The following is a 23,672-nucleotide window of genomic DNA, read 5'->3' on the forward strand; positions in this document are numbered from 1 at the left end:
CAATTGAAATGTATAATATTGCCACCTGTCTCTTTTCTGCCTTGATTATGTACAGCGCAGTGTTCACCTCCAAAGTACTCCAAGACCTCAGAGATATGAATTGTAAAAATGAAGATAATTAGAATTCCAGACTGGCCCAACTTGGAGTGAAGATAATTAATGTGAGAAGTTCCAAATGAGTGCACACATAACAAGTAAATAAATTCAAAATTAAGTAAAACTTATTGTATTTCTTGGAATTATTACTGTGTGGTCACAGTGACACTTTGTGTTCATTGCTAGGGAATGCACTTTGTTGAAACACTGCAATGTGCTGGAGTTAACATCTATTATCTAATACACTCATTAACAATGAGTGACCTAATGCCTGCAGTGAGAAGACTGCAACAAAATTTTAGTAAGGTCAGGAGCTATTTATGAAGCAGCAGCTACCAGACTTAAAAAGAAAGCCAAGTATGCAGCAGTCTGAAACATACTCACAGTTGAACTAAAATATATATACCACACAGTGCACTGCTACTTCATTTTTAATGCATGTACCAACATGTTTGTCCTTTGCCATGGAATGGCTTGTGACTTTTCCCCACATTCACCTTCTGTCCTTGTCTGTCAGCAGGAATTTGTTCTGCGTGTCTCTATTCATAAAACATACAGACCTACTAACAAGACATTCTTGGGAGCATCAGAGTTATTAGAATTCCTTATGAACTGTTCTTAGATGAAATCAAGAGTTAAAACATAATGCCATTAACACACTCTGATGCTAATTCTCATCGTCATCCATCTTTTTTTTTTTTTAACTAGCTACCTAGCAGCACAGAGCATGCCAGTATATAGGAAAGTGTGTTTGTGATTATATCTAAAACTGGAAAAATACTCCAGAGAACTTTTGCCTGTTTAATTTCTCTTCCTTAAAATTGCACACAACAAAGATAAATTTTCTTTATACTACCCTTATATAATTATTCTTTCCCACTGGAAATAATGTTTGTTTACTGACAGTGGTCCTGATTCTCCACTGCCCTGCATACTCTCTTGTGCCTCACATCAGTGAGAACGGATAGACCAGTCTACTTCGACTTTCTGAGCTGCTCTGGCAATATGAAGCAACTGTAAACCCAACAGGGAGCCAACCCCAACAAGCCGAGTTAACACAAGTTTATAGATGCTTTACATCACCAAAGCAGTGCAGCACAGCCAACGCATACCAGTAAATCTGGTCCTCCAGCTGTGTGGTTATTTTAAAACTGAAATTTGCAAAATAAATAGATTATTTAAAATGGGTATTCAATAAAACTGGTTTGATTTCCCTAAACTCTTGCAACAACCTCCAGGGTCTAACAACAGATTCGATTTTCTTCCTGATCATTTAAATCGAGATGCTGCTCTTAATGGATGCAATGCATATGTATGGTGGAGTCATGAACCACGTCTCCCTCCACTTTACAAAACTAAGACAAATATATACCTACCTTTGGTCTTTGGAAAAAGATTGACAGTAATTTACAGAGTGCCCTTGAGTGCAGTTAAGATATGTAGGGTATCAACTTCACCAATCTGAAGGTGATAGCTAAACCTGGCTGTGTTTTTCTCACTTCATTTCTAAATACTTTGCGTTAGGCCACTTCTACAAAGTGCGTTCCTCTGCAAAACTATCAAAGATACAGTCACAGCCTTTCTAACATGTGAAGCAGATTTGCCTTTGGTCTGTAACAGGATTTTCTTGCCAGTGAATTCCCATTCATCAGAGGTTTCTTTCCTGAAGGTGCAGCGGACTTTCAGGCTGCACAACTCTGCTTGCTACCCAAGTACAACATTTTACAATAATTTGTAAAATCCTATAGCAGAATACTTGAAAGGTTTGTCTGAAAATGTCACAGAATCATAGAACAGTTTGGGTTGGAAGTGACCAACAAAGGTCATCTGGACCCACTCCCCTGCAATGAGCAAAGACACCTTCAACTAGATCAGGTTGCCCAGAACCACATCCAGCCTGGCCTTGAATGTCTCCAGGGATGGGGCATTCACCATCTCTCTGAGCAACCTGTGCCACGATTTTACCACCTTCACTGTAAAGATTTCTTCCTCACATCCAGCCTGAATCTTCCCTTTTTTAGTTTAGAACAATTATCCCTGTTTCTCCCCATAAGAGGCCTTGCTAAAAAGTCTGTTTAATAAAAAGTATTTGCTACGTGAGCTTTTTTTAAAGAATCCCTGCTTTATCTATCTACCAAACTGATTGAATGAAAATATGTGTAAACATGTATTTTATGTATTAAAATACATGTAAGCAAAATAATAACTTAGGGAAATTTGTTAACTTGAACATGTACTTACAGGCCTACATGTTCTGAAAGGTATGTATGTGTGTTTCACTGGGAAACCAAAGAAACCTTTTAAATATCCAGGAGGAAACATTCTGTATGCTACTTCCACCCCCAAATTTTCACTAAGATGTGAGTGGATTTGAAAATATTAGACAGCATCCAATAGCATAGCATGTACATTTTATTGCTTCATAGGGATCTAGTTTTTATATGAAAGATGGCAAAAGCAGTTTAAAAATATGTGAAATCGGTGTGCTTCATTAGTAAAAAACAATGATTAACACAATTATTATTCTTGCTTTTCCTCTAAGCTTCAGCAGCATTCTTTATGATACTTCTGAAGCCCATCCAGAAATCTCAGAAGACCTCCTGATGAGGTCCAAATCTGCTGTAAGAGTAACCCTGGCCTTTATAAAAACAAAAAAGGACCTTAGAATTTGTTTTTTTTTTTTCTTTTTGTTATTGTTTCAGGTTTTCTTGTTTAAATGAGCAAAATATATTATGACCTTGGAACAAAGGAGTGATACTCCATTTTTACCAACCTAGTTGCACATGCACAATGCTATTTCTCCCTGATGTACTTATCTGCCTAAACTGTTAGAAATTTACAGGTCTCTCTGGTCGTTTCAGAGAGGTTTCCTCTTCATGTAATGTAAGCAACTATGGACTTCAGCAAGGGTTATTCGTAACCTATGAGAGAAGAGTAGGCCTGTGCTGGCCGCTCAGAGGACTGCAGTCCCAGATGTGGCCAGCAGCTCTGTGCCACAGCTGCCTCTGCCCACAGGAGATGCCAGAAGAGCAAGGGTCAATGTGCTAGAAGGACCAAAGACCACCCTGGCTGACATGCATCTATTTCAGTGACAGACAGATGTCTTGAAAAATAGGAGGGAGCTGGGGCAGTGGAAGGGAAGATGCATTCTTAGAGAAAGCAGCTTTTTGGCCAAACCAGACACACAGCATTATCCAGTCATGCCATATACAAGACAGCTAGGAAGCTCATTTACCACAGAATGGTGTGTTTTGAGATATCCCTGTATGTCTACATAGAAGGAATGCCAGCCCCAGCTGATGCTTTAGAGGGTGGCTGTGTGACAATTCTTGTCAGTCAAAATCCATAAATGGCAGAAGGAGGTGGGGAAAAGGAAGAAAAAGGTAGTGGGAGAAAGAGTAAACTGTGAAGGGAGGGAAAGAAAGATCTGTAGGAATATATGATATACGGAGTGAATGCAGAAAGACTAATATACAACCCAAACACCTCCCTCCATCTCTGATAGAACTAACCTTGTGTTAGGCTTAATTTAAAATTCTTACTCATGCTACATGCACTCCAAAGCAGTGTTTGCTGGTCATTTTTGCTGCTATTGTTTTTAGTTTGCTTCCCTATGATTTTGATGAGTTTTTTAAAAAGTGGTCGTAAAAAAGGCCTTTTATTTGAACTCCACACCTGTAATCAGATCTCTGAGGATCATTACCCCTCATATCTATGGATACAGATACTTCTGTATGAAAGGGTAATTTTGAAGAAGTACAGGTCATTTGAATTCAAAGCAAGGTAATGCAAGACAAAGAGGGAGAGAAAAAGAGAGGAGATAAGAAAACAGATTTTGTAAACAGCATATATTTTTAATGTTTTAAATAAGATGACTGTTTGAACATGCCCTGAAACTGCAAATGTTAGACTTTGAATACATGTTTTACAATAGGAAAATGTGTAAGCAACTAAAAAGTTATGGCAGGAATAGCTTATTGCAAAGCAGTAGAGATGCAGATCATGCGTAGATACTTTCCCCTCCATGTGGTATATTTTCAATTGCTTATACCTCCTAATACAAGCATTGCACTTAGAAGCACAGTTTGTTGTCATCAGACCAGGCTGATAAAAAACACTTCATAACAGCTCCTTCAGCCTATCTTACCAAGTCTGAAGCAGGCACCATTATCTTAAAAGATGCACCAGGGAAATGCTCCCTCTCCACCTGACAATACAAAAACCTTTCCCACAGCCTCCTCCGCTTTCCTTGCATACTGCACAGATCTATAAACCAGCGCTATAGTCCGTACTCTTTGAACGATCACATTACAGGACAAGGCAAAAAAAACTTTCCTAAGGATTTTGCTATGTCTCAGAATTAACCTAGTTTCTGTTTGTGCATATGTGAGTAGACCTATCTCTATATACAAAAGACAAAATAGAAAAAAACACAGGCTGTATAATTCAGGACAGAAGGATAAGGACTTTCTGCCCATCTTATCAGTCCTTGCTCTGTGGTTTTAATGGGAGAAAACAATCCATTCCCCTCTTTAACATAAAAGCATGAACCATAATGAGTATATACGGCTATTTCCCTCTCCACAAGTGGGTAGTGAGATCTTGCTTTCTTCCCCTCCTACATTAATGGGATCCCCAAAATCCTAACAGCAACACCCTCAACTGTGGATTGAAGGCAGATGTCAGCACTGAATTCATGACCCTGCTGAGTTGCTTAGGTCAACAGGTCAAGTTCTCCTCCCCTCTGCTCATCCTTAAAGCTATTCATCTACATGAGTGAGTGCAAAGCATGCTTAAAAAGTGTCATATGTATCTGTGGGTTGTGAAAGGGCATTATTAGCTAGGGTCCTGTTATGATAAATAACTGCAAAATGAGGATGGACTGGAAATGCCCCTGAAAGTGTCTCCTCATTTTGAGTGTGTCCTTGGTGGGAGAAGCTGTCATTGATCGGAGAAAGAAGTAATGATTTAACTGATGTGAAGGCAATTGCCTGGGGTATGACAGCTTGAGGGAGGAAAGAGACAAATTCAGCAACACATCAGTTTATGACTCTTTATAAGTAATTACTTTAATCTCCGAACCATAATCTAAAACCAACCAAATTTTAGTGGTCTTCTGTTCTATTTTCCTGTCATGAAAAATAATAAAGTCACTATTTTAAAACTAAACTTATGTGAGATCCACCAAAGCACGTAAGTGTTAGGTCACTCTGCTGTCAATAACACAGATGAGCAATGCTGAGTCATGAGAGCAAGCAATATTTATGTTAAAATGTTTAGCTTCATCATTTTAAAGCACAGCCTTAAACCATTTTATCTTGGGAGTCCTACACCAATGGTTTTCAGTATGTCCCTTGTTTTGACTTTAACTGAGAAATATGTTTTTCTAGATTTAACATTGTGCTCTTAATGGGGCTCAAAATGAGTCTCCATAGAAAAGAGAATAGTATGGTGGTTTTTGCTCCATGAATTGTTCCTTAGAAATCATTATAACATAGGAAGTTCAGTTGTGTCTTAAACTAAAGGTTAATATAAAGATGCATAAAACATTTGCAAGAAAAATACATATAAAAATACTGAAGCAGAATTCTGTAGGGGCAGTCACCTCTTCCAAAAATCAGTTAATAATCATGTAAACACCATAGATAACAAGCTGTATGGGGCATGGACTCTCATCTTTTTCACTAGGTTATAAACTGCCTGTAACAGTGGTATGTCAAATCCAGCCAATGCCTCCTGAATCCAACTTATTAAGCAAATAATAGACGCATCACCTAACTCATAACACTGCTATGTCCTTTAGCTTATATAACTCTGTATTTTATTTAAGCTAATGAATTGATATTTCTTTTGTGCTTATATTACATAAATCTCTTTTAGCAGTACTGGGACAACCTACAGTCTGTAGTTTCAGCCACATCGTACCTGTACCATTTGTAGATAATCCTCTGCCTGAAATGGTTTCAAAAGGCTCAGGAAAGTTCTGTGCTCAACTTCTGTTAACAAATAATAATTTTAAGATTTAAAGAAACTAGTGAAAACCTCACAGGTTACACAGTTTTCCTAATTGCTGGTTTGTAATTGGGTTTGGACTGTAACTGGCTGGATGGCCGCACACAAAGAGTTGTGGTCAATGGCTCAATGTGCGGCTGGAGACCAGTAACGAGTGGTGTCCCTCAGGAATCGGTGTTGGGACCGGTCTTGTTTAACGTCTTCATCGCTGACATGGACAGTGGGATTGAGTGTGCCCTCAGCAAGTTTGCCGATGACACCAAGCTGTGTGGTTCGGTTGATACCCTGGAGGGAAGGAATGCCATCCAGAGGGACCTTGACACGCTTGTGAGGTGGGCTGATGCCAACCTCATGAAGTTTAACCATGACAAGTGCAAGGTCCTACACCTGGGTCCGAGCAATCCCAGGCACAGCTACAGGTTGGGCAGAGAAGAGATTCAGAGCAGCCCTGTGGAGAAGGCCTTGAGGGTGTTGGTTGACGAGAAAATGAACATGAGTCGGCAGTGTGTGCTTGCAGCCCAGAAAGCCAACCGTATCCTGGGCTGCATCCAAAGGAGCGTGACCAGCAGGTCGAGGGAGGTGATCCTGCCCCTCTACTCTGCTCTTGTGAGGCCTCACCTGGAGTATTGTGTGCAGTTCTGGTGTCCTCAACATAAAAAGGACATGGAACTGCTGGAACAACTCCAGAGGAGGGCCATGAGGATGATCAGGGGACTGGAGCACCTCCTGTATGAAGACAGGCTGAGGAAGTTGGGGCTGTTCAGCCTGGAGAAGAGAAGGCTGCGTGGAGGCCTCATAGCAGCCTTCCAGTATCTGAAGGGGGCCTATAGGGATGCTGGAGAGGGACTCTTCATTAGGGACTGTAGTGACAGGAGAAGGGTTAATGGGTTAAAACTTAAACAGGGGAAGTTTAGATTGGATGTAGGGAGGAAATTCTTTCCTGTTAGGTTGGTGAGGCACTGGAATGGGTTGCCCAGGGAAGTTGTGAATGCTCCATCCCTGGCAGTGTTCAAGACCAGGTTGGTCGAGGCCTTGGGTGATATGGTTTAGTGTGAGGTGTCCCTGCCCATGGCAGGGGGGTTGGAACTAGATGAGCTTAAGGTCCTTTCCAACCCTAACTATTCTATGATTCTATGATTCTATTCATTTATTATGGTTTTCAGATCTATGAAGGCATAGAGATATTCATAAGAGCAGGCCCTCCATAAGCAGAGGGGCATCTAAAGGATTAGTGAACTACACAGCTGTCATGACAGGAGAAAACTGTGATTGTCATCCAAAGAACTTACGTTAAGGTTAGATACATCATACCTACCTGTGGTCATCTGTGGTTTATTTTAAACTACGTCCTCTATAGCTGGTGGACAGAGTGAACTCTCTCTGGAGAGCTGTTCAGATCAGCAATGCTAAGTGCTCAGGAAAGGTGGGCTGAATTGCCCTCTAAGACACTCCCCTTTGACTACCAAGGGAAACTTGGTGACTACTATAAACTAGTTGCTAACGATGAGATTCCTAAAAGTGATCTAGAAATGGTTTGGTTTCTAGGAGGCAAGGAGTCTTGCTCAAGAATCTCAGAAATGGCAGAGGGAACTTCCCTGTGAAATTACAGTGAAAACTCATAACATGGTTTATTTTGTTAGTATCTACCTAAGTTCTTAAATTCAAAAGAGGTAAGTGAAAGGAAGGAAAAAAAGCAGTGAACATGAACATTAAGGACTGGTGTGCTGAAGAACCCTGGATGCCTCTAGATTTACCTGATGGGGTACCCCAGAGCATGCTGTGATAGACAGGTAAAGTGGGTTGCAGTTTCAATTTGGCCTTTTAGGTGGAAAACACAGCATGGAAAGAGGAGAAGACTGTAAATCCTGTTCTCATTCTAATAAAGAACTGAGATATGTAAACCATGTATTCAACCCACTGGCTGCCTTCCAAGTACTGGTAACAGATGTGCCTCACAGACTGAAACTGAGTTTTGAGCTGAAAACTATGAAAACAATGTGTGGGGAAGACATCCCACCTTAGGGAGAAACCAGTCAGCAGTAAACATAGGTTGTGTTGTCCTTCTAGTCCCTTGGTGTATCCCATAGTGATTTTTAGAATCATTTAACAGAACTTGCTTGAATATTCTTCAGAAAAATAAAATTTCACTGACATGCATTGCTTTGTCTGAAACATTTGTGGAGGTACATCTGTGGGAATGAGGTTTTTTTAGAAGGCTCCTTGATTGTGTGCTCCTTGGATACAGAAAGTGAAAGGGTGGACATGAAAGATTAAAAGAAATTATTCAAGCTTAACTTTTAAAATGGAATTTAAAAATAAAAATATCTAAATAATTTTGTGAAAACTATTAAGAATGTTCCAGTTATATTACAATGCAGAATTTCTGTTTCAGAAGTTTAAACACTGACTAAATGATCTTCTGATATTAAAAAGATATGTGGACTTCAGTTTAGACTCTTATTTCTTCATTACAAATTAGTGATAAGTATCATCCAATGACATCTTGAATTTTGCAGCCCAAATTATTGGCATGTGGGTCCCAGTTCTTCAGGCCTGGCTTATTTTGGGTGTCTCTTACTTTCTTTTTTTTTTAAATTATTATTTTTCTGCTAATCTTTGAAACTGCTCCAGCATTCCTTGCACAGGCTAAAGATTCACCGAGGTCAGTTTTGCCTGAGCAAGAGTTGCAGGATCAGACCCTTTGTCACAGACAGGGTGCATCATCAAATTTAATTTTCTCACATAAATCAGTGAAGAACTTGGTTAGCAAAGCCGCACTGGAGTGTCTCCCAACACCTTTTTCTGTCTGTCCACCTTGTCCCCTCTTATAATAGCCTCATTGGTCTGACATGAGGAGCTGAAAGGCTACCTCTTCAAAATTACAAGATTCTGAGGGAAAATGTTGCTTATGATTGTGGATATTAAAATTCTGGTGCTGTCTTCTTACCAGGGTATAGAAAGGAAAATAGGAAATGGTACAGTTCAGAGTGATTCCTGAAGTAAACTGAAAAGAGGAAATACAACAGTGGGAGCTTTACCCATTCACGTGGTTTTCTTTGCTGTACATTGGATTCCAGAGAGTAATGCGGTTATAATCAATTTGGACTTGGGTTGCAGTCACATATTCCCTAGTGGGACCCTAGTATCTTGACCATGAATTTCAAAATAACTACACAAAGTGATGATAAAAAGTAGATTTTTCTACTGGAACTAATGGTGATTCCTTCCGTTGTTTTGCACAGCATATGCTGTTCATAAATAATGTCAGAATTGGGCCAAGTCTCCTTAAGAAAGGTGGTCATTTAATGTAAGTAAATCCACATTAAATATTGAAGATCAGAAAAAAGCTGCCTTTTCAAAGAGGTCACTTTTAAGTGAAGGAAACAACAATGCATGTGTGCGGATGGCCAGTTCCACACTGGGTGACACAGAGTTAATAGCTCATAGAGAGCATATACATGTTTTTTAAAGATGTTTTATTGCTTACAAAAGGAAGTAGTCTAGAGAGACTGGATACATAAACTGGCTCCAGCCAGCTGCGGCTGTCAGGCTAGGAAGGATCCTGTTCAATTAGTGTTGTAAAATAAAATACTTTGTAAAGGAAATAAACACTATGAGAGCTAAGATTCATGCTTTCAAATATACACAAGGTTTGAATTTTTAATTAGGGCTGCTAATTACAGTCATCAGAAAGCAGAACAGAATAGATTTTACCTTACATTTAGCAGACAAGCCTTCAACCCCAGTGTATTTTTCAATTTCATTAATATTTTATGAAAATGGCCCTTGCAGCTTCAGCCTATTCTGTGCCTCCTACAAAACTGCCCCACATTATGGATGCCAATGCCTTTAAGCCATGTGCATTAGTGAGATGACAAAATGCAAAACAGCATCTTGTCAACCATTGCATCAATTGATTCTATTAAATAGTGTAAAAACAGTTGGGTGTGAGTTATAATCTAGCTGACACTAATGATGAAACAAGACACTGGCTGGGAGCAGCCATTAGCTATAAGCCAGAAATTAATGCTTCTAATATTTTTGAACAAATTAACCTTAATGAACTGGCCATGTATATACTGTAGTATATACTGATAGGTAAATTAGTGGAGAATAGAGGTTATGTATATATAGATATATACAAAAAAATTATGGTTACAGAGAGTTCCATGCAGACAGCACTGTAAGTGCAATTCCGCAGTAAAATTTTTTTACATTGAGATACATTCTAACTCTAATGAGCAAAGGTCCAGTTTTGTGCATTTCCGTGTGGAATTTTGTATGCAGGAACACCAGTAAGCAAATATGAAATTCAGTATCATACTGTGTCATCATACTGAATAGATCAGACATAACGTTGTGTTCATATAAATGCCTTAATTTCACTGATATTTAAACGTTACTAAGTTTGAGAGCTGGTGGTTCAGATTTCTAGCTGAATTCATCATATACTGTCCAAAATTTACAGTGTATTTCCGTTATGTTCATTACTATTTGGGAACATTCTCTGATTCAGATTGTTATACTCTAAATTTAGCCACTGTCTAAATGGAGGCATTAGCATTTTTAAATACTATACTTCATACGAGACCCTAAATTCTAGTAATTCTCTTTACAAGCAAGCCAGAAAACAGAAGTGGCTAATTTATAAGGAAGCACAGAACAAAGGTAAGTCACTTCCCAACAATAGTCTGTTGGTTTAACTTTGACTTGCTTTCCTGGGAAAGAAGAAAACAGAATTTTCAATGTGAACTGTCAGCCCCAGTTATGACAGGGCTTCACTAGTTAGAAATTCAGAGTCCCTCCTCCATTGGCAGAATGATGTAAAGAAAACCACCAAACAAAATTCTTTCAAGTTTCAACTACAACTCTACTTAAATAATTTACTTTTTTGTTTTATTTAGACTATTCTTTTTAAACTTGGTTGACATTTTCGTTGACAAGCACATTTTATTGCACAAGATCAGTAGTGAAATTGGCAGTGAAAAAGAGAGAAAGGAGAAAAAAGCTGGCTCTGCTCAATGAGAGAACTACTATCTTGCCTTTGGGAAAAACATTGCCGGCAGTGACCCTTTCTGAAATCAACAGTAACTGGTATTCCAGTCATTGCAAGTAAAATATTTGGTCACTTTGAATGCTTCCTTTTCCTAAAAGAACTAAACCAGGGGCTGTTTAGCTAACATATTTAAATCAAGCAAGAGATTAAAAGGTTGTGTGTGAACAACAAGCCCTTAAATTTATCCATTAGAAACCAATAAATAAAATAATGAAATAATTGAAAACATTAGCATTAAAACTTTCCTTTATGAACTACGGATACCTGCAGTTCAAACTAGTGGAAACCAAAAAAAAAAAACAAAACTCACTGAGGGTGTAGGGGGGGGGGAAGTGAAAATAACCTCTTAAGTGCAGGTTTTGGTTTCCAAGATCTGTGTCTCTCATATTCCAAATGTGTGATGCTACTTAGTGATTAAAGCAAAAGAGAAAATAAGCAACATGTTTTTTCAAGAAATTTATATCTGTTTAGTCTATCTACTGAATGAGTGACCAGTGCTTCCAAAGTATCTTTGGAGGACGTGGATTAGTAAGGGCTACGGCAACATCCCAACCAATATTTAATTCAAAGGGATCTGCTCCAGTAAAACCAAAGTTACTCTTGGGGTATTGAAACCCTAGGCCATTGTCAACATTATACTAATCTGGGGAGTCTCACAGAGCATGGTGTAAATACTAAATTGGGAATATAGATGGACACATTTTGTGCCCCTTGTCCAGCAATGTAAATGAAGACAAATTTATCAGTTTGCCAAACCAGTTTGATCAGAAGTTGCTTTGGGTTTATTTCCAAACTACAAAAGACATACCAGGAGACAATGACAAATACTCATGGCAGTGATCTGCAATCAAAATTCACTTTGATTTGATTTTTAAGCAAGTGGAGGTCTTAATCCAGATGATTCTCTCTCTTCTACCTCGCTTTTCTTGTGTGCCCTTTTTTCTCATTTCCATCATGTGGGTAAACATCACCATCACCACTGTTGCTTTACTAAAGCGGTTGAGTGTTGGAGTTTGGGATACTTTTTCAGGCTCGTCTCTGGAAGGATGTGATGAACTCCTCAGATGAGAAAACCATCTCTAAGGAATATGTTTGGGGGCCTGGTCAATTTGCAGTTTGATATGGCACAGACTCCCACCTGATCTCTCAGAGCCATCTCACCCCATACAACTGAAATCCTGGCATTGTTTAAATCAGTGGAAGTTTCACAGTGAGTTTCTTGACATAGGTAGAATAAACTTGGCAAACAATAACAAAGGACAATATGCCTGGGAAGCTTATTTCTGAAAAATACGTAATTAGATGTAACGAATGTACAGATCTCACTGCAGATTTTCTTTGATGTTACTTCCACTATATCTTCCACCATAATACAGGTGTTGTTATGCCAAGGCACAGGGCATGAGTTCAGGCACTGTCCTGTCTTTAGACTGTGTGTTTAATTGTTAGAATTCTCCCTATTTTGCCCTATGCCTAATACCTGGATATTGCTCAAGACATTCTTCTCAAAAGGGGGTTTGAAGATGGCCTCCCCGTTTTGTTGGCCTCAGAGAGAGTGAACAGTTCCTGACCTGTTCTATTTAGCAGTACAGGCACTAAATTTATTTAGCCTCTGTATCAATTTCTGGTACATTCTGCAAATGACCATTACACTGCACACAGCTGTATGTGTTACACATGAGTTAGGAGCACAAAGGCATGCTCAGTATGAGATTGAGATCCTGGCCTAGAAAAGAAGAATAAAGATGTGGAGCAGAAGAAACCTAGTTTCTCTGCAGTCTTTTAGAAGGAATCTATAGGTGTCCCAAAACAATACCCACTTAGTTTTCTGTTCCTGAAATTTCCCCCTCTTTTCCTCTCTAAAGTTTCCATAGAACTTAAAGATGCTTATTTCCCTTCCCAGGAAGGAAAAAAATGTTCAAAAAAGATCTCAATTTAATTTTCTAGTACCAGCTAAGCCTATGAGTGTATTGTGAAATTTCCCACAGCGCTTTAGTTAGACTGTCTGAGGAAGTCTGTGTCGTGCAGGTAGTTTAACTTTCCGTTTTCTGTGCTCCAAGCCCTCTAGTTCCTAATAACCATTTCAAAGTGCTTACTGAGGAAAATCTCCTGGTGAGGTAAAAGCAAGGTTTTTCTAAGGAAAATGCTTAGATTTTCTGGGCATCATGATTTGGGACCCTACTATCAGCAATTTCTTTCTACTGTGCACCTTCCTTATAAAAGAACCACAGTGAAAAATGTAGCTGTAAAGATACTCACATGAGAGTGGCATGCAATAGACTTTTCTTTCAGTATTCCTGGTTGTATTTTTTTTTTCTTGCTCAACACAGCATTGACAGAACTTACATGAAAGTTAAACTCCTCTGTGGAGTGCTTTGAATCATGGGTCACAATTCTCCTCTCAGCCTTCCATTCAGACCATCAGATGTCTTTACGTTAAAAAGTCAGCTAGGGCCGACAAGTACTGTAGTCCAGCTGTGGAACCCTCATCAGCAATGATCCATAGACCACAAAAGCTGAACCAGTGCTATGTCCCTACTATGCTGAGCCTGTCAGTAGTGATCATTCTTCCAACGATCTGGAAGTGGAGTGAGCGCTCTGACTGTTCATACCCATCTTCCATAGGAGATGTGGGTATTTCTGGGCTGGTCTCTCGGCAAATTGTGCAGACAGAGAAAAGATGTTGTTGTGCAGGCAAAAAGGACAACTTATGGAATCGACTGTTCTCAGTTTTGTTCATTAGAATTTACAATGAAAGCAGTCAGAAGAGACATTTCCTGATATTTTAGGTAAGGTTTGATCCTACAGGCTTTACTAACTTCATTAAGACCTACATAAAAATCCATAGCTCTGATGGTTGGTGTTCAGGGCTTCAGAAGAAGGTGAACCACTTGGCTGTCCCTAAGACAAAATGTGGAACAAAGAAGAAAAAAATCTTTCCAGCCCACTGACAACCAGTGAAGCACTGTTGTTAGTGCAATCTGAATAGAGTATTAATGTAGATAACCTTCCTTTTATGAGCCCTCAGGTGCCCCCCAGATTATCTTGGAAGCTGTGAAATTCAGTTGCAGAACTTTGATTACTGGATCATGTCAAGTAATAGCCTGACAACAACTGTTCCTGTGTGGTAGCCAGGAATATTCCAAGGAATATATCTACATAGATCATTCAAAGTAACATCTGTCAGCCTTAGAATATGTTTCCTCTAAACTCTTCCTGATGCCAGTTGGTGCTAAGGCCACTCAGTTACAGACTTGATTCCTCAGGGGGGACATTTAGCTGAAATTCCTTGTTAATACTAATTTTAAAAAAAATATAGATGTGATTTTTGAACTCTTAAATCTTTGCTCAGTAGCTTCCCATATTCAGTTAATGTCCTTATCCCTTGTTTGTTATTTCTTAAATAAACATAAACCCCAGTTTTACTAGAAGAATGAATTTTCATGTAACTAAGCAATGGTGTGTGCTATATGAATGTAATTTAATCTCTCCTTGGGAATGATTCTGGAATTTTACCATGGACTGGATTGGATTTGTCACACAGCTCCAGTTAGGCAGATGCAGGGAGTTTTGGCAATCAATTACATGAGGCTTTGCTGGCAGAAAAATCAAGGATTGTATACAAGCCAGGGCTAAGTCCTGTATTTGGGGTGTAGTCCCTTGTGTCTATTTGTCATTCCTGGCCATTTCTGATCTCGTGACAGCGTAGAAAGTTTGCAAAAAGCCATGCTTTGGTGAGATTCAGTCCCTCTCCCCCTTCATTAATGCATGGCATGAGAATACACACTACATTAAGACCTGTTTATGTGCATCCCAGACCTACTGAACCTATTTAATTTTGCTCTCCCAGGAATGTGCTCTGGGTCAACATGCACTTTCCCCTGCTAGATAGAAATTAGAGCACTAAGATGTATCCAGAGGGAAGAATGTGAGATGGGAGGAAAAGGTGTCCCCAGGATCCAAACTTAGAAAAAGGCAGAGGGAGCTGCTGGGATTTTGCAGAAATACACACAAGCTTGAGGAAATCAAGTCCAAGAGTAGGAAAGCGAGGAAAACTGCTTAAATATCTCCAGGTCTCTATCCTCCAACAGTATCCTCCAGATGGTTAACTAGGCTGGGGATTGTCTCATTACTATGCTTTACCCCCACAAGTCAATGCTGTAGGTGTCTTGCTCATTTAGCACCTGGTGGAGTAAGAAGTAATTATAGGCAAAACACTAACCCCTTCTTGGACACTTCTTCACGGTATACAGTTTCTTTCCACCAAACCATGCTACAGGCAGTATGCTGTTGCTATTTATATTTTAAGCATGTCAGAATTTCCGTTGACATAACATGTCCCTGAAGTCAACATGTGGTCCACAGAGCTGGAAAAAGAGGGAATGTCTTTTCCTCTGTAGTTTGTGATACAATTTGGGCAAGTACCTGAAACCTGGGCTTCAGATTTTACTTAGGATGCAATCAGAATTTAAATGAATAAAGAGCTTGGGAATTCACTGTGTGTGGTCAGGTATGTCTAAAAGTGGTCTTATTGCTTTGTTGTTTGCTTAGGCAAAACTTCCATCAGCTTTAATTGGAGTTTTGCCTGCACAGAGTGTAAGACTTCAAGCAAGGACTGCAACAATAGGTACTGCATGTGCCATGATTTAAAGAACCTACATCTGACTGAAAGACACATCTCTCTTCCACATCATATATGAATTAAAGACATAAGATTCCAGCTAAGGAGCCAAAAGGTTTTGCCATAATAACCAAAGAACAAACAGCTGTGGTCTTAGCATAACAAACTCCCATTAACATCAGCCTGAGCCATTTTGCCTGAGTAAGATCTGAATACGGACTAAGAAAGCTGAAGGCTTTAGCTCCATGTGCAGAGGGGGAAAGACAGTTGTTTTCATGTAGACATTACCGAATTGTTCTTCAGAAGCATATTTCATCATATTTGTACAAAAACACTGCCTTTTCAGACCTATGAAGTTTGCATTCATAGAATCACAGAATAATAGAATGGTTAGAGTTGGAACGGGCTTTAAGATCATCTAATTCCACCCCCCTTCCATGGGCAGAGGCACCTCACCCTAGACCATGTAGCCAGCCTGGCCTTGAACACTGCCAAGGATGGAACATTTACTACTTCTTTTGCATTCTAGTGTACATTTCACTCAGCAAGGAGGAAAATGCAAGCCAAGTAATTCATTCTGATGAAAAAAACAAAACAAAACAAAACAAGAAAAAGAAAAAAAAAAACACCAAAGAATGTTGCATTTTTTTCATATAATCACTAGAAGAACCATTTTATAGTGTTTCCCATGTAATTACTGCCAGACCTGTTTAGCAAATGTGAAATACTCATTAGGAATTACTTAACTATACATATGTTAAAGCTTAATTAGTAAATAAATTAAGCATATAATTAATGGCTTTAATCAGTCAGCTTTTAATATTGTAATTATCACTTGGTACATTAAGGACATGTTAAGAATACTTTTTTTCCAAAAAATACATTGTTAATTAATCATTAAAACTTATCTTACTACATGCTCATTAATGATTTATTACAGATGCTAGGCCAAATTCTTCTCTCAATTACAGTAGAGTTAACTCTGTTGAAGCCAATAGAGCTTCACTTGCATAAATTAAAGCAGAATTTGGTCCTGTTAATTAAATGTAAAGTGCCTGTCAGAGTGTCCGTCTATCACCATAGATGGAAATCTGTTGTGCTTTGCTTGCTTTAACCTAATAAGAACAAACTGCCTCTCTTTCACACTCCTTCATTATAGCTCAACGTTTTATTCTCTACCTGAGTTCAGAAGCAGTAAGAAATGGGCAATAAGATAGGATTGGAGAGATTCAGTTTCATTTCTAGCCCTGTTGCTATCAATGAATTCAAGATCTTTACCTCATCTAGTTGCACAGACGCTTTTTAAAGACACAAACAATTGCATATAGCGACCAGCTCACTTTTTTCTCAATATAAACACCTAAAAGGAGTCTAAAGAATCAAGTTTTAAGGGTGTTAATCTGAAAGGTGGTTATCAGACACAGAGCTCAAAGAACAGATAAGGTGAAACCCAAACAAACTTTTTGTGGTTACATTTTCTTATCCTGCATGTGACTTGTCTGTCTGGACTGCGTAATCTTCTTGGGAATAGACTTTTTTCTTGGGATTTTGTATAACTAGGGCGTCTGCCATAACTGGTCAAACAGGCTTTAGTTTTCTAAACTTTCTCGAGGAAGCCAGAGTATTAATGTTGTTTGCAGAAGGTCTTTGTAATATAAACAGTCTTATGAATTTTTGCAGAGAAGGCAAGATGGAGAGGGGAAAAGAGCAACTAATTTCTGAGTGAGGGTTATCTATTCATAGATATAGAGCACAGTTTTGATGCAGAAGCCTTTGAAGTGTCAATGTGAAGCCTTCTATGGGCTTCCCTTCACAATCCCACTGGGACTTTCCCATGCCCAGCCTATTTGCACAGATCCAAAGTCTTGGTTGCATAAGTGTAATTGTATAGTACATGAGGAAACCAAGAATTAATAACTGGGAGCTTTAGAATATGGATGTGGCACAGGCAATTTATTATTTGCACATGCACGTATCTTCTTGTCTCAAACCTTGATGAAAACAGCCCTTTTTCTCTTTAGTGAAAGGAATACCTGCTTTATAACCTGTGGAAGTTAAACAGCATTTAGTACTTGCTAAGAGTACTGTACAGGACCTGCCCAAGATTTCTATTGAAAAGCTGATATTCTCAACTTATTTCTCTATTTTTGGAGGTTTCCCAGAAAAGCTTTCATAAGAACAAATTAAAATCTTTGTTTCCTCAATATGACAGCAAAGAACTTAAAAATTTGTATGTGCACATATTCAGTCTTGGTTGTTAAATGACTGTTCAAGATAGAAGGACAGAAAGAAAATACATAACTTAAAAATTTTTAGCATGAATCAGATATTTCTTAATATAAATTTAAAGCAGAATTTTTCAGGACTTTAACAATACTATGACCTGTTATTTAGCACTGCAGAGTGAATAAAAGAAAATCACTTCCTTGGGATCATTCATGAGCTCTGAAACAGTGATCAGTCCTAAGAAAAATGTCTTTCCCTTAGTCACTTTCCACTGAAGGGAAGAAAGACAAGTAAGTTGGAAAAAGAACAGATTACAGAAGCTGTCTTCAGGAGTTACATTACGCTGGACCAGTCTGTGACACTAACAGCTACGGTAGTCTTGCAGACCCACTACATAGCTCCAAACGTTTGTGTTGTGAACATTTCCCAAGCACAAATCTTACTTAGATACCTTTCCCTAAGTTTAAAAGCCAAATGTGAACAAGGTTATTATGTAATCTTGACATCTGCTAAGGGAATTCTAGGGCAGGTGCAGCTCACAGGGCTTTTGGCCATGGAAGTTGTGCTATCCAAGGGGTGAAGTGAAGGCTTCTCATTTATGAGATGCTTTTCATAGGTTTAAGAGAGTTTAATTTCATATGGAAAAATGGCTGAAGCTTCCCAGTTCTGTCACCATAAAGGTGAAGTATCAAAGTCAGAAAGCAAACCCTCTGAAGTTTCTGGGGATTAATCCTTTAAACATAATATAAAGATAGGTGCCTGATGAAAATAAGTTTATAAACAGTTCTGGTGCACAGTTAGGATTAAACACCTGAGCTTGTTTTGGTAAGGAATTCCATTTTTTTATGCTTCCAATGAATTAGTTCTATGACAACTTCTGTACAAAATCACATTTTTGTCCCATCCTGAAGGCATCAGTGTCATTCCCATGTATGGTGTGTACACAGTGACAACTTTGCCCAGTTTATATAGGGAGAAATGGTTCACCCATCTTTAAATTTTCTTTAAAAGATACTTGGTTTTGACAGAAGCAAAAGATTTTTTTTTTTTTTAAGTATACAGTATCTGACACAGTAAAAAAGAATACACAAGTCCTTTGGTACTCTGAGCCACATGTGCCTCACCATCATTATTCAAGAACATTCTAATGACATTGAGCAAAAACTTCTGCAAGAGATTGAATTTGACTGTTAGTATTCATGCTGATTATGAGTCTGGCTTTAGACATGATTCGCTGTAGAAATCACTGTAGAAATTATGTGTTCTTAACAGCAAAATAAATTTGATAGAAAAGTGCTGGCAACTTCCTTAAAACAAGCTAGTAAAAGTGTTTCTTTGTGTCCAACCATAGAAAGGCAGCAATTATTTTCATGTTAAAGTCTACAATTTTATGATAATTTCATGTCCATTTCATGGGCAAAGGTTACACTGACTCAAACAAGTTTATCTAAGCTGATTTAGATTCTTAATATAGACTTTTTTAAGCTGGATTCATACATATTCCAATATGTGTGAATGTATTTATTAGTTCAACTTAAAGCAATAAATTACTAGCAAACAACATCAAAGTAGGCAAGAGTTAAAATCAGTGTAAAATTATCCAGATTAAGAATCTGCTTCAATTAAATTTTATGATAGAAAGTAGTTGCAATTAAGCAAATACAACTTTTTTTTTCAATGCTCAGAAGGTCTATAGAGATACTAAAGTAAATCAATATTTTCTGGGTTATTGTCTATAATTTGCGTTAAAAACCTGCTACCCTGACTGTCATGCACAATTAGGGTGGTTTAACAATATCTGATTTGTGTAGGAAAAGCAATAGTGGGCTCCATTTCTGCTTTTCTGATTATTTCAGCAAAGCTAATTTAAGGATTGTTATCTGCTGCAGTTAGGAAATTCCCCATGTGTGTTATACAAATACAGTTCAGTAAAGTCCCAGCTTGCATACTTCAGCCATTTTGTTGTCAGGGGCTGCAATCTGGTCTACCTCACTTGAGTACCTAACTTGCATCTGCATTTAACTGCCTATTGAATCAGGCTTCCCAAAGGAAGCACTGAAACTTTCCACACAGGCACAGGAGACATGTGCCTTTGAGGGTCTCAAGAGGGACAGCCTCCCTGACTAACATGTGTACCTAATACTCAGCCAGATGGGACTTCTATTTAGGCTTTCAAAGGCATGTCACTCTCTCCTTTAGCTGTAAAAGGGATTTGAGCACTTACTTCAGAGTGTTGCTGCTCTGCCTGACCAATATACAGGTACAAGTCAGGTACCTAGGGTAGGGAAGGATAGCAAAGGGCAGCCCCCAGCAACACCCGCTGCAGCTCTCATGTTTTGTCTTCAAGCTGCCTCTTGAAGAGTTTACTTTTGTTCTTCACCTTGGCATATCTTAATGAAAAAGACTTGTCCTAGAGTAAAGGTAAGCATTTCTTTCTCACTCAGATGGAAATACCACCATGTGTGCTGTTAAAACAAGGATGCCAGGTGGACCTTAGTTCATCTCAGGTGTGCTAGCAGCACACTGGAGTTTCTAAAGTGTGCTAGCAGAAATTTCAGAGCCCGATTCAGGTTGTGGTTTGAAGTAAAATGATTTTTTATTAATAATCACTACATCTGTACATTTGTGGATGTCACCAGTGGAGGCAATGAGAAAAACAACTATAAACTTATAAAAAGAAGTATTTTATTCCTGCCCTTGTTGCCACATGCACTGGAAAGTAACTATATTGGCTCTTTTTTAGCTAGTAATGTCTAATGCAGGAAGACAGGAATAAGCAGAGTAGAAAGCACCTGTCAGCTCTATTTCCCACTCTCCTTGATTAGCATGAAACATTAATAGGGCTCTCAGAAATTCTGGTCTGAAATGGGCTTTGCCTGAAAACGTGTCTGCCTTTACTGCACAAAAGCTGCTGTCATTAAAAAAAGGGCAGATAACTAAAGAAGACTCTTTCTTGAAATTTATACCATTTTTTCATACAATGACAAATTATTTTAATAATGGGAATCGCACACTCTGCCATTTGTATAATGTTTCCCATAAAATTCTCCCATTAAATTTGCTCCTCTACTTGACTCATATCTTTTTAAAAAAATGACACACACAAAATGATACATCACGCATTCTTACAAAGAATTGAAAGTGAACATACTGTAATGGGTTAACATACGTTTTAATAAAATTTTCATTGTTGCACATTTCACTTTTCGGTACTGAGAGCCAGGGCTGTACCAGTAACCCCAGGCAATGCCTAAGGATAAAACAAATCATATGGTAGTGAACTATTTTCACCTATTTATACTTCTACTGAAAATATATTCATAAATACAAAATGAAGCTAAGATACGTAGCCAGTAACATTATACATAACAAAGATATTCCCTAGTATTTGTATTCTGTTATTTTTTAATAATATACCTTCTGCATTTCTAAGATGCTTGAGCTTCTGTTTTTTCCTTGCATATCTTGTAAACTACCAAACCATTTTAATTTTGTCTCCCCAAACTGGGCAGTAACAAATATTTTAATCCATATTGTTAAATGAAATCCTATTGCACAGCCTATTATGGAACATTCACTGCAAACCAAAAATGTATTCAAGTCTTTTTATTTAGCAGATGGAGTTTTCTGATATAGAAACTTTTGATTTTTGGCATATGAAGGTTTGTTTACGTGTAGACAATCTGTTTTCAAAGATCTGTGTAATCAAAAATGTTCCTGTACACATCAGCACATTAACTCCTGGTTAGATGGGATTATCTCAAGGAAAAAATATTGAAAAAAATTGCCCTGAATCTTCATTTTACTATGGAGATACTGTACCATTAAAAAGTAATAAGTTTTGTTACTATGTTACCGTATGAGAATTCTGGAATAAGAATGACACTTTATTACCACAAAGCAAAATGGTGTTGTAACAATACACTAAACTTATCCAAGTTGCAGCTAAGCTGTAATTTCCTTGATTGCTTGTTTTGTTACCTGTAGAAATTTAAAGGAGGAATCAAAAAGGCAGACACTGAGAATAAAAAAAACTCTGATGTAGATACTCTTAATCTGTTTAAGCAATTTTAAGATTTCAAATTTTAAAATATCCAGACATCTTTTCTCCCTTCTCATCTCCCTTTTCATCCCAAGGCTGATTCCACTAAAGATGCTTTAGTTTGTCTTCTGTTACTTAAGACAATATTTCTTCTGTAAGAATGGTGTTATACAGAATGAGATGCAAGTATATTTATTCAACAAACTATCATAAAAAAGCAAAAGAAAATGAGTTTACAGCCAACTTGAAAGTTTTAAAATATTTGCAGCTAATAGCAAAAAATCTTTCCAAGTATACCAATCACAGGGACATACCTTATGAATAAAACTTAGAACTCTTATCATTTTTCACTGATCAATACGTTTTTCTTTACGGATTAAAAATGATACATAAAGGATCTACTTATTTTTGCCTTGTTATTTTATAAATACAGAACTCATGGAATGCAGAGCTGAGGTTAAAATTACTTTAGAGTTTTATCATTCTGCTTACATTTGAACAATGCTTGTGAGGAACTTGCTATTGTTCATAGGCTCTGCTAACATTACTAGAATTTGCATTTTCACATTTTTTTGTTGCATCCCAATAATCCAACCCAAAACCAGAGAAGATGATTTGAAGAGAATCCTAAAAAAATTTACATGAAACAGTCAGTAATAACACATGAAAAACGGCTAAGGAAAATTCTGATGTGTGTGCTTGCATGGCTTGTTTTCTCTCTTTCTCTCTCTTCCTCTTTCTCTCCCTTTTTTCTTTCTTTTTTCTTTCTACTTCATATAAATTCTTCCTAGTCAAATACCAACCAATAGGTCTATAAGAAACAAAATTTTCGACTCCCAAAGTGTTAATATATAGCAAAAGAATAAAAGGTACAATACATATTTGCCAACCATGCTGCATTTTCTAGTAAAAATGCTTTGCAGTCTGCTGGCTTGTCAATCTTTAATAGAAACTCATCAATTATTTGTGGGCAGGAGATTGAAGCGGCTAATAGCTCAAATATATTCCTCCATTTCATTGCATCAGTAGCTCTAAATTAATGCCTGCATTTCCCCCACTAAAATAAGTTAAAATAAATAAATAAATGAAGATGTAAAAATGTATATGCATCATTTGAATAAACAGCTAAGCATCACAGCACTGGGTATTAGCTCTGAAATAGAAGTACAAGCCACAGAGCTTTTATTGTTGAATACAAATTTGTTAGATTGTAGAACAAAATGTAATTTCCTAGCAATCTGACTAATCTATTTTAAAATAATTTTCCAATAGCAAAATTACCAATAGATTTGCCAAATATATTAAACCACTCAAATGTTTTCTTTTAAAAATCACCCTCCCTACTTTGACTCTTCACTTGAGTGACATCATTCCTCGAACCTGGACTATATATATATATATATCTATATATCTATATCTATATTTATCTCCCCCTGTCTCAGAGAAGCTTGTAGGTGGGACATACAGAATTCCTCATAAAACAAAGTCTACTCATTTCACCTAATTAAAAATGAAACTTCTCTGACATTAATAGGCACTAAAGCAAATTTATAGGCAGACACAGAACATTTCAGTCAAAAAAGTTAGCCTACAACTTGATAGAAGGCAGGTTTTGCCAA

The 23,672-nt window shown here is 37.8% G+C and overlaps 1 protein-coding gene and 1 long non-coding RNA gene across 3 annotated transcripts in view; one reads left to right on the top strand and one right to left on the bottom strand.

Annotated features, from left to right (window-relative positions):
- The window catches only part of LOC133265034 (uncharacterized), a 73,751-nt gene extending 66,506 nt beyond the window's left edge, over positions 1–7,245 (top strand). The window contains exon 2 of the mRNA XM_061445200.1: positions 6,606–7,245. Coding sequence (XP_061301184.1) covers positions 6,606–7,158 — 553 coding nt within the window. The 3' untranslated portion in view covers positions 7,159–7,245. The remainder of the gene's footprint in view (positions 1–6,605) is intronic.
- Positions 1–23,672, bottom strand: part of LOC133265035 (uncharacterized) — a 188,204-nt gene that overhangs the window by 163,902 nt on the left and 630 nt on the right. The window lies entirely within an intron of this gene.

The sequence above is a fragment of the Pezoporus flaviventris genome, unplaced genomic scaffold (assembly GCF_033815535.1).
Source record: "Pezoporus flaviventris isolate CSIRO_AGI_PZ_B2104156 unplaced genomic scaffold, CSIRO_AGI_Pfla_v1 ptg000003l, whole genome shotgun sequence".
Lineage (NCBI taxonomy): Eukaryota > Metazoa > Chordata > Aves > Psittaciformes > Psittacidae > Pezoporus > Pezoporus flaviventris.